Source organism: Numenius arquata, chromosome 10 (genome assembly GCF_964106895.1).
Source record: "Numenius arquata chromosome 10, bNumArq3.hap1.1, whole genome shotgun sequence".
Lineage (NCBI taxonomy): Eukaryota > Metazoa > Chordata > Aves > Charadriiformes > Scolopacidae > Numenius > Numenius arquata.
Window position 1 is genome coordinate 23,860,328 of NC_133585.1, and position 16,469 is coordinate 23,876,796.

Genomic DNA, 16,469 nt, shown 5'->3' on the forward strand with positions numbered 1-16,469 from the left:
TTTTTCATGTCTTACCAAAAGCTGAAACAAATAAGTAAATAAGTAAAAGCTGTGTCAGTCAATGGTAGTAACAACGGTGGAAAAAGCTTAAAATCAACATTTTTGGGAAAAGCTAGCAAGTAAAGGTCAAGTAACAACTGCACAGACCTGTGGTATACACTGAGTTTATGGTGAAAAACAACCTTTTTGTTGTTGTTGTTTAAGAAAAAAACAAAGGAAAAAAAACCAACCCAAACCCAGACAATGATCATCTGGAATAAAACCTACTTGCAGCCAGGAAGTTTCTAGGCTTTGTCCCATAGGACTAAGTCTCTCTGCAGCAGTACACAAGAGGTTCCAAATGGACCTCTCACAGAAGTAAAGGCTGTGTAGATAAATACTCCCTTAAGGGTTATTTAAAACTCCTGCTTCATGATCTGTAACTATGTCCTGTCTATAGGTATCTATCTATCTGTATCTGTCTGTACCTACATACCCACTGGAAAGAACTAGAGAGTGTGACCTGTGTGGACTCTGCTTTTTATTGTGTAGGTACGCAAAATAAATGCTAAAACAAATGCTTTGCAGGACAAGTACCAACAAGACTAAGAGCATTTCTTATCTTCCTGATCCTGCATCCAGCTTTTAGATGCAATATGCATATATACCTGCTTGACTTGGGTGAGGGATTCTTTTGCCCTTTAAGCCTTACAAGAAAAAAGGCTAGATAGATAGTGACATAGTATGCGCAGAAAGAAAAGATCTGTATTCCGTGTGAAGGGCAAAAAACTCCTTTCAAATTACGTTGTTTCTCAACGTTGAATCCTCAGTTTGTGGTCATGTTTGACCTACACAACCAGTTTCTCCTCTTTTTCTTCCCCCTTTTTATCCTTCAAAAGCAATCCAAAACAAACCAAAGAAACATACAAACAACTAATTTCTTGGTAAAACAAAATAAAGGTGAAATGTTCCATTTGGGAAAAGGAGGGTACAGGTATAAGGGTCATGGGACAGCAAGAGCATGCCTGAGGCAGTAGCAGTTTTTTCTTCATAGTGACAGTTTTGGGACCTTCCACAGAAGTGCAGCAAACTGGTGATAATTATGCATCTTTAGCCAATCAAGTGCAGAAAGAAAATGAAATCTGTGAACAGTCCTTATACAGGCACTGTATATAGTAAGAGGAAAAAAAAGTAAGGCAGCTTCAGTAATGTGGCATCATAGGCCAGAGCAGGGAAGCAAAGAACAACCCTTTCTGTTGACTTCCTTGGGAGCTGGATCAGAGCCTCCAAGCAGACTGGCTCCTCAGACAGCTGACCTTCATTTGCAAATATTTTATTTTCTTTCTCTGTTTACTTTATTTTTGCTTTGTACAAGTAAGATGAGATCATTCATCTTGAGCTAGATTCAATGTCCAGGGAAGTCAAAGAAAGTCTCTGTGTTAACTTCGATGGGCATTTGATCAGGGACCTTTGGATGTGGTAAAGATTCTTAGTACCTCCTCAGCTGTGTACTTCATCACAAAAGCATGTCTAACTTTGCACTAATGTGCCATGTTAATCATGGGAAAAGCAAGTGCTTTCTCTGTCCTTTCAGGGACAATAACAACAATAATGGGAATCATTTACTAAATATCTGGAGAGGAAAAAAAAATAAACCAAAATAATTCATTTCACAATAGAAGGAACTCTGGATATTGACTAAGGAACTATTTAAAGCATGCTAAGCTTAGTTCAAATCTCTAACGGCATTTATCATGCCAATCATATCAATTACAAAATCCTTTAAAGAAGATTACTCCTTTTTCAGAAATTATTCTGTATTCTCTGCTTAATAATTCTCTAGTTTTTAGACTTACATATTAAACTGTGTACTGTAAAGTCATAAATATTACATATAATTCATGAGATTTACTAATTTTGGAAGAGTTTGTATGAGCATGCCTATATTCTTGCTTAAGTCATGGAATCAGCTCCCAAAATCAGTTTCACTGCCCTTTACATATGGAGTTGGCTGTTAGTAAAAATTCTCCTGCAGAATTACCTCCTCAATGTAAATTAGGAGACTTTTTAATAATTTCCTGGTTTGACGTTTCCTGTGTTTGTTATCGAAAAGTCTCCTTATCAAACAGACAAGTGGTACTTTTAACAACAGAATCTGAGTCATAGAGATTTTTTTTTTCCATTATATGTTTTATCCCCTCTTTTCCTGCCTAGTCTACCTGGCACTCAGATGCAATTCTCAGTTTTGTTACTAAATGAGAATAACTTTTCCTTTCATCCCCTGCAAAATGTGAATTCTTCCTTACCTGCTTCTCTGTAATGAGCAACCCCTACTTGCTTTTCACAATCTCTCCAGGGACCATGGAGGTATCCAGATCCCTCACAGACTATTCAGAGCAAAATCCTATTTACATCTAGGGAGATTACGTACAAATTACGTGCATGGTTTTTTAGCTTCAGCTTTTCCCCTTCTCTCCAACTCTATTTTCCATTGAAAAAAGATTCAAACTGCAAAATTTATTCCTAGATTCACATGAAATCTGTCAGCAACACCTGGGACTTTAGTTAAACCTATCAGAAAGACAGAAACCACTCCTGAAATTCAGATCTAGCTCTGGATATGGAGAAATTCTGGAAGGGCAAGGATTCCTTATTTCAGCTTTACCTCTTCTTCTTCCCTCAAACAATTCAGAGATCCAGACTCAAATTTATCAGCAATTCCAGTGGTTCCCCGACTGTTTCACAGCCCCAGAAGGCAGAGACATTCTGGTCAAAAAAGCTAATTTTATTTGTTAAGTTTAACCATAACTAAGATCAAGTTTCTCATTACTCTGCAATCCCACACTGATAAATTCTTCAGCGTTGTATCCCAAGTGCATTCCGTAGCTGTAGCTGTACACAACAGTGAGAAACAGCTCTAAATGACCTGCCTTTTAAATTCAAGGTGCCATTTCCCATTTTGTTTTCTTTTTCTCCCTCTAGTGCCCATTACAATTGTAGAGGCAGACCTTAAACTTCACTCACACTGTGCTTGCTATGAAATTGCAGCCCTACCGTTCTCCTTGTAGCCCATTCCCAAGATGACCTCTGGTGCTCTGTAGTAACGTGTCACCACATATGGAGTCATCATGAAGCTAGTGCCCGCAGTCCTGGCCAGTCCAAAATCCAAAATCTTCAACGTGCAGTCAGATTTTACCACAATATTACTTGGTTTTAAATCCTGCAAAAGATGGTGAAAAGACATATGACTGTTGTTTATGAAGCCAGGCACAGCTCTGATATGGACTGATACTTTAGGTCACCCTTCAAATATTTTTACTCTTTGACACTTATAGTCACTATCAGAAATACTGGTAAATACACAGCAAAACCCTGCTACTGTTTCTCTAGCAAACTCTTCTGGAAGATGTTCTAACTTGGCACACAGTGTGGGGCTTTACCTGGATAGCAGGAGCCTACTGGTGTTAAATTAATTGCATCTGGCAGTTCAAGAAATTAGGATTAGTATTAGAGTACTGTTTTGAGTATTATTTTTTAATACTGTGAGCCTAATAGAGAAATTCTAACTGTACATGTGGAAATAACTTAATGCTTCATTTATAATGATTCAACTCATCCTTTGCTGGAAGGACTGTCTGGAAGCCAAACCTAGCATCCTTTGCTAAACATACAACATTCCAAGAAAGGAGACCTTTGTATATTGTAAAGCAACACCACTTTGTAATGCATTTTATCACCCCTTTTTTTCTTCCTCCTATAACAGAAGGGAAACATTCTTGGATTATTTTTTTCAGCTGGAAATCCCAAATCCATGAAAGCACATTTCAATAAAGAGATTAACTCAGAATACTTTCAGTGCATTCAGAATTGCCTCCTGTTCACAGTCACATGAACCATTCCCTCTGTTGTTAACAATCATACATAATGCCACCTCTGGCACTCACAGCCAGGTACCACATCCTTACCAGACACAGCACTCTGACACGGAAAAGCAAAATGAGAGGATGCATTGAATATAGACTTAGCAGTCTTTTTATTTATGTTGGCACACACAAATAATAGCAAATTCCAATTCCACATGCCTTGACCTCTGCAGATCTTCATCAAGCAATATCTGGACCACACTACAACATCAATTCAAAGTGTCTGAATGTCGTGTGTGGTAGATGCAACCAGCTGCATTTTAGGAGGAAATAACATTCATGTACACGTTTCAGAATTCATCATCACTGATGATTTCCAGTGCTTATTATTTGGTTATTACCTTTTTTTAATAATCACATTACCTTTTTGTCTGATATAAATTCACAAATAATCTCATTCCTAATACAAGCACGTAGCTACTCTGCTAGGGGATAGACTACGACTCATAAGTTTATAGTCATTTTACTGGGAGATAGGTCTGTGGTCCACAGTACACAGGAAGCTCAAATGGTTTCTAAAGTCTTCATGATGACGTCACATGCTGCCCTAAGTTTCAAACCAAAGGTCCCTTACCCTGTGAATAATTCCTGCAGAGTGAAGATGCTTGATACCACAGAGCATTTGGTACAGTAGGTAAGACATTCGCTCATGGTCTAGCTCCATCTGAATGACCTGGCACAGATTGGCATCCATTAACTCCATTACCAGGTAACTGCATGAAAAAGCAAAGTCATAGCGTTGTTGTTTGTCTTGAAGAGGAACCACAGCATCATCTCAAATAAGTAACAATGCCTTTTCTTGTTTCAAAATCCACTTTATTTCTGCTGACTGGGAGTAACACAGCTGGAGATTGGGCCCATTCACAATGGTACTGTTGTGGTGTGTGTTTCTGACTGCACTATCTCGCTGCAGAGCCATCATTCTTTTAGTGTCCTAGCACAACAGGTGGATCGCTGGCCCTTTCTTGCACATTCCCCACGACAGAGACTGTATCCTATGGACAAACAGGCAGCATGACACCAAAATGTGCCAAAATCAGAAGAGCCACAAGCACCAAATGACACAACTGCTTGACCATTATGAGGAATGGCTAGCCAGCACATGTAGGAATCGGAGAGTAGTAAAGATGTCTGGCAAGCTAAAATATGCATGCCCATGCAAAATGTTTCCAAAAATAGAATAGAATAGAATAGAATAGAATAGAATAGAATAGAATAGAATAGAATAGAATAGAAATGGTTCAGGTTGGAAGGGACCATAAAGATCATCAAATTCCAACCCCCCTGCCATGGGTAGGGACACCTCCCACTAGACCAGGTTGCTCAAAGCCCCATCCAGCCTGGCCTTGAACCCCTCCAGGGATGGGGCAGCCACAACTTCTCTGATTAATCTGTACCAGTGCCTCACCACCCTCACACTAAAGAACTTCTTCCTGATATCTAATCCAAATCTCTCCACTTTCTGTTTAAAACCGTTTCCCCTCATCGTATTGCTACACTCTGATAAAGGGTCTCTCCCCATCTCTCCTGTAGGCCCTGTTCAGGTACTGGAAGGCTGCTAAAGGCTGCTACCGGAACCTTCTCTTCTCCAGGCTGAACAACCCCAACTCTTTCAGCATGTCTTCATATGAGAGGTGCTCCAGCCCTCTGATCATTTTCGTGGCCCTCCACTGGACCTGTTCCAACAGGTCCATGGCCTTCCTGTGCTGAGGGCTCCAGAGCTGGACACAGTACTCCAGGTGGGGTCTCACCAGCGCAGAGTAGAGGGGCAGAATCACCTCCCTTGACCTGCTGGCCAATGCTATCTGTCTGTTATCACTGCTGACGTCAGAGCACAGAATGGGAATACATTCCCATACAACATTACAGAATATGGAAAAGACTGAAAGATAAAAGGAATACAACTATATAAAACACTGAATATTTAAAATTTCATTCAGTGCAGGTTCATACTACACAGAGTAGTGCTTGTGCAATAGGGCAACAATCAGCAGAGATGCTAGTTGTCCTCTACATACAGCACTAAGTTCTGCAGGCAAATATTTTTACACAGTCAGAGGTTAAATCAAAACAAATATGGAATGAGGAAACATTTCACATTAGTGTCTTTTACAGGAAGTTATTTCAGAATGAACTGCCACAATTCAAAACCTCATACACGTCAGGGAGTCACATAACAGCCATCATTTCCCAAGCAAATTAATAACATGCAAGCAGGCCCTTTTAACTACTCATATCCCTTCCTCTGAACGTGAAGGCAATTGCACACACATTAGAAGAGCCACCAACAGGCTTTGCACACTATTACAGTACTTAGGAAAGGTATCTAGCACCTTTCAAGTGTCAAAAGTGCTCTCAATATGGGAATGCATAATATCTGCTTACCCACAGTATAGACTATACATTATCTTTTTTTAGAAGGGCTTGTAACCTTTGTATTTTGCTGAGTTATTGCATTCAAGATGCACTATAATGCCACACATGTCTCTAAAGCTTTAGTTTAATTACTGCCTGTGTTACTTACACATCCTGGAACTCTTCCAGAGATTTCTGTGGTGTGAAGACATTTAATAAACTGATAATCTGAAAAGCAAAGCAAGACAATAGGATAAATAGAAGTGATGAATATAAGCAGCTGAACGCATTTTGAAGTGTGTGTTAAGGATAAACTCTGTTTTTTTCACTGCTCAATTTATACTAACACTTTATGGATCAGTAAAAAGTCAGCAACATTCAAAATAAAATACCACATATCTCCAAGATTTTTTCTAGGTGCACTTGAAATGGTTTCTGAGAGAAGGATTAGTGATTAGTAACAAACCAATATACTAAGGGTGAGACAGTTCTCTGAATTTTGAAGTTACACGTTCAAAGACCAAAGTCAGCTCAATCTACCATAGCAGTTCTTGTGCTCAGCCAGTAATTTCTTATATATGAAGAATTCTCATCTGAGGGCGCAAATAATCAAGGACCATCTTATTGAAAATACACAGAAGATCATCTCTCTAACACGGCATTAATTCTTTTGAGGGCACATACTCATACATGATGACACAAATTCCATCATGACAAGTACTGCTTTTCAGAAGAAGCACTTTAAAATGGTCGGCACATTCTGGGGAATTTTTTTGTTCGTTTTTTTTTTTTGGGGGGGGGCCAAGCAGTTGAAAGACACTATAAGAATGTGTGAAACAGCACAGAGGAAAAACATGACCTCAAGAGTCTGAATTTCCTGTGCTTTCCTTCTGTGTGGGCAACAGCCGCCATGAAGACAACATCTAAATGTCTCCCTCCTCAACTCCATCACCACCCTAGGCTTTCTAACATGAATGGTTCAATATTCTTTCTGTCTACTCCACAGTCTGACTGATTCTTGCCTCTGCACGGGTGCCTTTACAATCCTCTCCTTCCTTTGCACTTATCTGTATGGACAGATTAAAACTCTGATCCAACCATTGTGGGGCTGTTACTAGCTCTTATGCAACATTTTAAAAATTATATAATTATATATCACAGAATGATATGGGGTTGGAAGGGACCTCTGGAGATCATCTAGTCCAACCCCCTGCCAAAGCAGGTCCTCCTAGACTGGCACAGGAACGTGTCCAGGCGGGTTTTGAATGTCTCCAGAGAAGGAGACTCCACCACCTCTCTGGGCAGCCTCTTCCAGGGCTCTGCCACCTTCACAGGAAAGAAGTTCCTCCTCATGTTTAGATGGAATTTCCTATGTTCCAGTTTGTGCCTGTTACCTCTTATCCTGTCACTGGGCACCACTGAAAAAAGACCGGCCCCCTCCTCTTGACACCCTCCCTTTAAGTATTTATAGGTGTTGATCAGATCCCCCCTCAGTCTTCTCTTCTCCAGACTAAACAGACCCAAGTCCCTCAGCCTCTCCTCACAAGAGAGATGCTCCAGGCCCCTCATCATCTTTGTAGCCCTCTGCTGTACCCTCTCCAGCAGTTCCCTGTCCTTCTGGAACTGGGGAGCCCAGAACTGGTCCCGGTGCTCCAGATGGGGCCTCACCAGGGCAGAGCAGAGGGGCAGGATGACCTCCCTCCACCTGCTGGCCACACTCTTCCTGATGCCCCCCAGGATGCCACTGGCCTTCTTGGCCACAAGGGCACATTGCTGGCTCATGGTCATCCTATTGTCCACCAGGACTCCCAGGTCTTTTTCCTCAGAGCTGTTCACAGCAGGTCAGCCCCCAACCTGTCCTGGTGCAGGGGGTTATTCCTCCCCAGGTGCAGCACCCTATACTTGCCTTTGTTGAAGTTCATCAGGTTCCTCTCTGCCCAACTCTCCCTTGTGTCACTGTATGGCGGCACAGCCTTCTTATGTGACAGCCACCCCTCCCGGTTTTGTATCATCAGTGAATTTACTGAGGATAAGTGCCATCCCTTCATCCAGGTCATTGATGAAAATATTGAAGACGACTGGACCCAGTACTGACCCCTGGGCAACACCACTTGTTACGAACTTCCAACTAGACTCTGTGCCCCTAATCACGACTCTCTGAGCTCTGTCTTTCAGCCGGTTTTCAATCCACCTCACTGTCCATTCATCTAACCTACACTTCCTAAGCTCACCTATGAGGATGCTGTGGGAGATTGTGTCAAAAGCCTTGTTGAAGTCAAGGCAGACAACATCCACCACCCTCCCGTCATCTATCCATCCAGTCATGCCATCGTAGAAGGCTATCAGGTTAGTCAGATGTGATTTGCCTTCGGTGAATCTGTGTTGACTACTTCTGATAGCTTTCTTTTCCTCCATATGCTTTGAGATGATGCCCAGAACGAGCCACTCCATCATCTTTCAAGGGATGGAGGTGAGGCTGACTGGCCTGTAGTTTCCTGGGTCCTCCTTCTTGCCCTTTTTGAAGACTGGGATGACATTGGCTTTCCTTCAGTCCTTGGGCACCCTGCTTGTTCTCCAGGACCTTTCAAAGATGATGGAGAGGGGCCCAGCAATGACTTCTGCCAGCTCCCTCAGCACTCGTGGGTGCATCCCATCAGGACCCATGGACTTGCAGATATCCAGTGTATTTATATTTAAAATTAATACTGCTCCTGCCGCCCTCTGCTCTTTCCAGTCCATTAAAAATATGAAGTGAGAATGCATCATTCTCCTACTTACAGAGAGAACTGCTCACTCATCCCTGTATTTCAAAGCCACGTGCATTGGTCTGACTGAGGGTACTTTCCATGCAAGTCAACAGGGAAAAGACAGGTACAGTCCTGATCAACCAGTGGAAGTGTAAGGATATGTCAATGCCCAAAAGTGGGGCAGAGGTCACTAAAGGTGAAAAGACCCGCTGTTTGCCATTTTAGGGTTAGTTCATTTTCCTTCTGTGTGAATTTGCGATTGAGAACAAGTGTCAAATCTCACCTTACATCATGCTTTTGAAAAATTCACTCCTAATGAAAAGGAAGGGGCACACAGGTATGGCACCAAGCCACAGCAGAAATCAAGGAACTGTAAGAAAATTAAATCCTTGGGAGATCCCTTGACAATGCAGTGGGGCAATCCTACACATCTCATGACAAAAAAGCAAGCTTATATAGTGTCAAGTAGATAGTTCTAACTAATAGATAGATGGTTACAATTAACATACAGCCCTGGAATAACTCTTTTGCTGTGGTGTAGGAATATTTTCATTCATTATGCATACTAAATGTTATACAATATGTAGTGAGTGTAAGAAGCAGGAAAGTCTGGAACCTGCTAGTACTGTTTATTTCAACAAGAACACTCTGCATAGAAGGAATGGCCTAATGTCTTGAGGCTTGAGAGTCCCTGGCTTCACAACATTAGCTTACACATGAATATGTGAGAATGGAAAAGTGCTTTTGGTTCTAAATTTTCTTCAGCAGTTTTGCAGCAACCTTCACCATGATGATCTCTCATCTTGTACAATCTATACAATGCATCTATGCATCTAGGTTTCAGCTGAAGTCCAGAACAAGGAGTGACACCTATGTATGGGTACTCCAACCAAAGGGGCACTGCTTTTGAGTCACAGATCCTAGTGACAAGAGAATGGAGCCAGGATTCCAACAACCACTTACACATTTCTGGATAAGGAATTTACAAGAATGTATTCTGCTCTCTCCCCTTCTATCACCTTAGCCTTACTAGCAGCACCTCCATTTGGCATAGCCTTTAAATAAGCACATGGAAGATCCTTACTCTCTCATGTGGGCATACAGTACCAGAAAGACTGTAGCCCTTGAGCATAATTTACTTCTCGTTTCTTCTGTTTTAAAAATGCACCCAACAAAACAATTTTCTTTCTAACAAACCAATATACATACCACTTCTCCAGTTACCTACTGAAAACTTACATTTTTATGATTCACGCACTTCATGAGGACCAGCTCCCTGTAAGCTCGCTTGGCATGAGTTTGGTTCTGAAATGGTCTGCTGAGCTTCTTAATGGCCACGTTTCTGTCAAGGACGGCATCATATGCAGCACTGCAGTAATTACAAACACAGGGGTTATGCATCTTAGAAGATATCCTGCATCTCTCATGGCAAGTTTCTGACCCTCACTTCTACTATTTCCTTTTTTTCCACTGAGAAAAATACTGGGGCAAAGGGAGAGAATTTCTAGTGAGAATAAAGACGACATCAAAAGGAAACATGTACCACCACATCAGCAGAAGACAGCATGCACCACTACTTCTGAACTCCAGTTCCGTAGGAAATTAACAGTTATTTTCAAAGGGTGGGAAAAAAAATAACTTTAAATAAAAATACAACAAAAACTGGATGAGACAAAAAGGTGTTTCATAAAGCAACTCTCTGTGCTTTGGGTACAGCAGAGAGGCTTTTGCTTTTTCTGTCATGATTAAGGACACGTTCACGAAGTGGCTCAATGAACAATTGCTCACTTTCATCTAAAATGAAGCTTGTATTTTCCTTGCATTTCTAATGGAATCAAGTTATTAAATCATACTTCAAGACCATATCATCCAATCCCAATAACATAATTAGAAACAGAATCGTTTCACAAAGATCTTTACCATTTCTTTCTGATCATGAAAAAATTTGTTACATACACTTAGTTAAAAATTTTGAAAACATGAAGAAAAACCAGCTCTGGTTTGCAAAGTGGGCTTTTAAAGCTGGGCTCCTAAAATTCTCCTTAAACTTTTAAATGTTTTGTACAACCATCAGTTATTTTGATAATCTTCATCTCCTATGAATTTGAACCACTTATTTTGGTGGTTCAAATCTGACTACACAAATTTTGACTTCTATGTTTCACAAAGCACACTAATTCTTAGAAATGTTCCCAAACATACAGTTCTCGGACCCTCCTCCTGATCCTCCCTTTTACCAAGAATGAAGAAAGGCATGACACAAGTTTTCTCCTACTCCATGAAGCACAACAGTGCATTTCCCAAAAGACAAACCAACAAAACCACTGGTTGTTCTAAAAATAAATACGTTTTAAAGCATCAAAGTAAATATTCAAAACCCTGTAAATTTTTTGGTTTCAATTCCTTATTGTAGACATTCACTGACATTCACTGACAGAGTTTTACTGACCAAGTCCAGAGCAGAAAGCAGACAAGCACCAGTAGGTTAGTCACAAAGCCAACAAAAATGTACAAGTGCTCTAAATAGAAAAGTGTTGGCAATGTATGTCTTAGAAACCACACAGGTGGAGAAGAAAAAGTAATATTTCAATTATACTACTCTGCATAAATAACACACCAAATACATCCCATAAATAAGAATAATTGTTTGCTAAAGGTGACAAGGAGTTTTGTGAAGAATGCTTTAGTCCACTGTTGACATTTGGGGCAGGATCTCCCCTGAAAGTATGTTCAGAGGGAAAAAAAGTAAAATTCTCATGACTGCCCTTGCAGGTATTCTGAACCTATCAGGAAGTTCCATTTTAATATTTTCACAGTGAAACTATTTCAGATCAAAATGTTAAGTTACAGAAAAAAATAAAAATAAATACTGAATTTCCCCAAATTATCAACACTGTGAAATGCCGAGTCCTGCACCTGGGGAGGAATAACACCAGAAACCATTCATTACATACTTGGGGAGTGACAGTCTGGAAAGCAGCTTTGCAAAGAAGGACCCACAGATCCTGGTGGACAAAGAAGCTGAGCATGAGCCAGTAACATGCCCTCATGGCAAAGAAGGACAACAGCACATTGGGCTGCATTTAGAAAGACTGTTTCTAGTGGGTCAAGGGAAGTGATCCTTCCACTCTGCTCAGTGCTACTGAGGCCACATCTGGACCCACATCTGGGTCCAGCTGCGGGCTCCCCAGTGCAAGAAAGATAGGAACCAACAGGAGCAATTCCACTTATGAACCATGAAGATGATTAGGGACTGAAACATCTGTCATACGTGAGAGGCTGAGTGAACTGGGTTTGTTTAGCCTGGAGAAGGCTCCAGGGGAATCTTACCACTGTTCTTAAATATCTGCTGGGAGGAGTAAAGAAGGTGGAGCCAGACTCTTCCAGTGGCCCTGAGCAACCTGCTCTAGTTGAGTTGGGTTCCAGGTGGGTTGTATGAAGTGCTCTCCAGCATCATCCATTCTGCCATTTGGTAACAATTCTTTTTCTTCTTATTCATTAATAAGGCATATAACTTTTATGACTCAGCTAATACCATCCTAAGCACATGCAGAAACAAAGATATTGCACTCACTAGTTAAAGCATATATGAAGCAGCTCAGGTGCTAGGGCTATGAAAGATCCTGTGTGACTTGACTTCATTCTGGCCAGAGAATTTCACTCAACTAAACCTTACATTAGGAGGAACAAGATGTGTGATTCATAAACTAATAGTATGCAGCAGAAAGCAAATCTCCTGTAGCAACTGTCAGAATTGTGCCTTTCATTCTCATTTAGTTCAGCCACAACAGGGCATCATGAAGACCACAACTAAAATACCCCTTAATTCCATTAAGAAAGTATTGAAGAAATAAAATGCAAAACCAAAGGATTTAAAAACCATGATCTTTCAACAGTAAAATGTCTCTGTCATTCTTGGGCATATATTGCAAATATACTTCAGCAGACAAATCTCTCAGCTAATCCAGATTACTTGATCACCCAACTTCTTTTAAGAAGAAAAGCCTACCTGAGACTTATCTGAGTTATGTAAGAGTACTTTGATTTTAATAATCTTTTCTCATATTTTAATCTCATTAGTTACATCATAAAATCACTGACTAGGAGTTAGGAAACAGTAAGTAAGTTTGTCTGGGCGACCATTTTCTCCAGTTTCTTATCTCCATTTGCTCTTCTGAATTTTCTCTCTCCATCAAATCAAGAGATAAAAAAGCATCAATCTAAAATCAGAAGACCCAGTACTTTACATATCATAGAGGAAAATAAAACAGCTAAAAGTAATCATTTGTACAGGGGTATTTATTTTGAGATACAAGGATCTTGACTGCAGTTCTGTCATTGTCTTCTATCAAATCGAAGGTGTCCAACTACTTCAAGAAGTCAATATGTAAATTCATTGCACTGCGTAAATTAATGGCACTGATGTGTGGTTTTTTTCTATTCACCAGAGAGAAGCTTTTGTTTACAGACAGCCAAATATGCACTTTACTACAGTGAAATTTCAGATACCACACGAAGGACTTCTCTCTGGTGCTTGCTACACAAAATCCTTACCTTGGAACACCAAGGTTAGTATTGATGATCTATCAGCCTTCTTAAGACAAACTTCAATCACTGGCAGAAGAGTGTCTGTATAAACAGGTGAATCAAAGGAGCAGGAATAAGAGAGAGAGATAATGAGTGTCTGCAAACTGCTATGAAAAGGCTGAGTGTGAAAGTCAATTTCAGTATCTCCAATAAGAGACTGGACTTGCATCTAAACGCCTGCACTCCTTTCTCTGGAAGCTCTATCATAACATCTCTTGCTCAACTATGAACATCTCTTGCTCAACTATGAACGTCTTTTAATTTTAATTGATACAGTTGCCCTATTTTTGTAACAAAGACAATAATTCACCCCTGGTCTTGTAATAAAATGATAGTTTTACTGCAACATAAGCTCAGAAAAATCCTCCAAGTTTACTACCATACCTCTGGCAGCTGTACAGCTGCTATAAATTCTGTTTATAGCCAGTTTGGCAAGGTAAATGTTAGTGTTAAATACGCCTTTTTAAACTGTAAATGATTTGAAACAAACCTATTTAGCAGGGATAAAAAAATTTAGCCAGATGTGAATATAAATTCTTGACTACCTAGATATATATGTAATCACAGCTATTCAACAAGACTCTGCTGACTTCAGCAGGAAAAAAAAAAAAAAAAGAAGAAATGAATGAAACTCATTCTAGTCAGATTTACACAAACCCAGATCATCATTTACCACTGATATTGTGATATTGTCTGTGAGTTCAGACTGTAACGCTCAATGAGCAATGCTCTGTTATCATACACTTGAAGAACCAGCCTTTCATTTTTATACCTATTTCAAAAAGCAAAGAAAAGCATTCTGGTTTCACATTCAAGTTTCTATTTCAATAGACACATACCAAGTAAATACTCAAACTTATTCTTTCTATCCAGGAATAACTCTTATAATCAACAAAGAAACATAACATTTATCACTTCCTTTATATTCTACCACAGAACAGACTGCCAAAACCACAGAAAACATATTTTTTTAATGGACTCTTAGAGATGGGTTCCTAGGATAACAAATGGCAATTTTTGACAGGTTGAAGATCCTTCGGACAAGGCGCACACATCTTTCTCAAGATGCTTACCCTTTCTCAAGCCACTACTTCATTAAAGTACTATCATTAGCTCTCAGATGACAGAATGGAAGCCTGAAACAGGATGGGAATCTCCCAGCCTCCAGCCTCTGGGGGCAGGCTGTGAAATGGAGACTCTTTGCAATCTCAGCAAACAGCTTTCTATGTTAAGAAAGTCTCTTCACTGAATGTTGTAGAAATCCAAGGGACACTAAAAGTTTCTCTGACCTATCACTATATATAAATATATTTATAGCGACAAATACTGTATTAAAATCTTTCTGAAAAGCTCCTTTCTAAAGTGACAAGCCGGTCATTTCTGCCTTCCTCAAGAAAGATTCCAGCTGCAGCTCTGTTTATTACAAATCACTGCTATTTATATCTGCATTACTTGATCCTTTTAAGTAAGGTAGTTTTGGCACTATCATTAGCATTTTGCCTAATTTCCTTCATCGCACCACACCAAGAAGGAAGAAAGCTGAAACCGATCTTGTTAAACAAAGCACTGATCTGTGTATTTGAAACCCCCTGGTTACTCAGTGCTGAGATCTCCATCAGTGGAGAGAATTCGTAACCTTGAAAATCATGTTTAACAAGGACACTAATGATAGCTCATCCTCAACAATCACCACTGATATATGTAGCAGAACACATTCTGTATACATACACAGATACACATCTAAATGTATATACACATATACATAAAAAGAAAAGCATAGCTGGATGTATATATAAATCCTTTTCACAGCAATTTCTCTGACTTTGGTTTCAGATAACTATCACTACTGAACTTTCTGAAGAAGTCATTTTAAGGTACAACAAGAGCCAGATCTCTTTTTTCTGAATCAAGCAAAATTTCTGTAGAAGTGGTTTATGAAACTTTAACCATAAAATATTTTAAGTGATTTTTCTTCTCTCTACTTAACGTCCCATTTCAGGTAAGCACTCTAACAAAAAGATTGAAAACATTACTTTGATTTAAGCAATTTTTAAAGTGTATTCTGGCAGGAGTTTTTGTGGTTTGCTTTTTGTGTTGAGCTCACTTTTCAGTCCAAATTTTAGAATGAAATTAGACCTTCTCATTCTTACCTCTTTTTTTCCTTTTGACATATAACTTCTGAGTTTCTAGAGGCAGACATTGATACATTTCTATTTACAAACTATGCCTATTCCTCTCTTCAGTAATTACTTTTAAACAGAAAAAGATCATTATTTTTAGAATGAAAACTTCTCTCCAGAAAATATCTTTAAAAATAGTGAATGTTTTCCTTGAAAATGGTGTAAAATAAAAGAATTCCATACATGTACCAACCTGCAGAAAGAGCTTCTCCCTAACAGTAGAAAGTCAAAGGCCACTGAAATGGCCAAGAGCGTTTCAATGCCCTTATTAGTTTTGGAACCAAGCCTGTGTGCTGAAAACCCAGAAAATTATCAATATGACCCCAATGAAGAGTTGCAGATCTGTTGTCAGGAATGGCTGCTCTACGCTCTGGATCAGGTCTTTTTCTCCTCAAAATGCAGAGAAACTCAGTGGCTTCTGAGACAATATTCAGAGCTGATGCTTAAGACCACCAATACAGTTTCATAACGAATGACTGCTGCGCTTCTCCTGTTACTATATACAGTTCCAGCTATTATTTCTGATTTTCCATCAGGTCACAGCTTCTTGCAATCAGCTGGTAACAGACTAGGAAATACAATCAAAGCTGCCCCCCCAGCTGCAACACAAGTCGTCATTTACTTTTTGACTATCGCCATGGATGTTTCGCAGAATAAATAAATCACTCTCCAAGACCTTCTGTGAGCTTCCTCATCAT

The 16,469-nt window shown here is 39.8% G+C and overlaps 1 protein-coding gene across 5 annotated transcripts in view; it reads right to left on the reverse strand.

The window, feature by feature from the left end:
• MAPK10 (mitogen-activated protein kinase 10) overlaps positions 1-16,469 on the reverse strand; it is a 178,617-nt gene that overhangs the window by 47,917 nt on the left and 114,231 nt on the right. For all 5 annotated transcript variants that reach the window (XM_074155185.1, XM_074155187.1, XM_074155186.1 and 2 more), the window contains 4 exons: positions 10,244-10,373; positions 6,427-6,485; positions 4,477-4,615; positions 3,034-3,199 (listed from right to left, as the gene is read on the reverse strand). In XM_074155185.1, the coding sequence (XP_074011286.1) occupies positions 3,034-3,199; positions 4,477-4,615; positions 6,427-6,485; positions 10,244-10,373 (494 nt within the window). The remainder of the gene's footprint in view (positions 1-3,033; positions 3,200-4,476; positions 4,616-6,426; positions 6,486-10,243; positions 10,374-16,469) is intronic.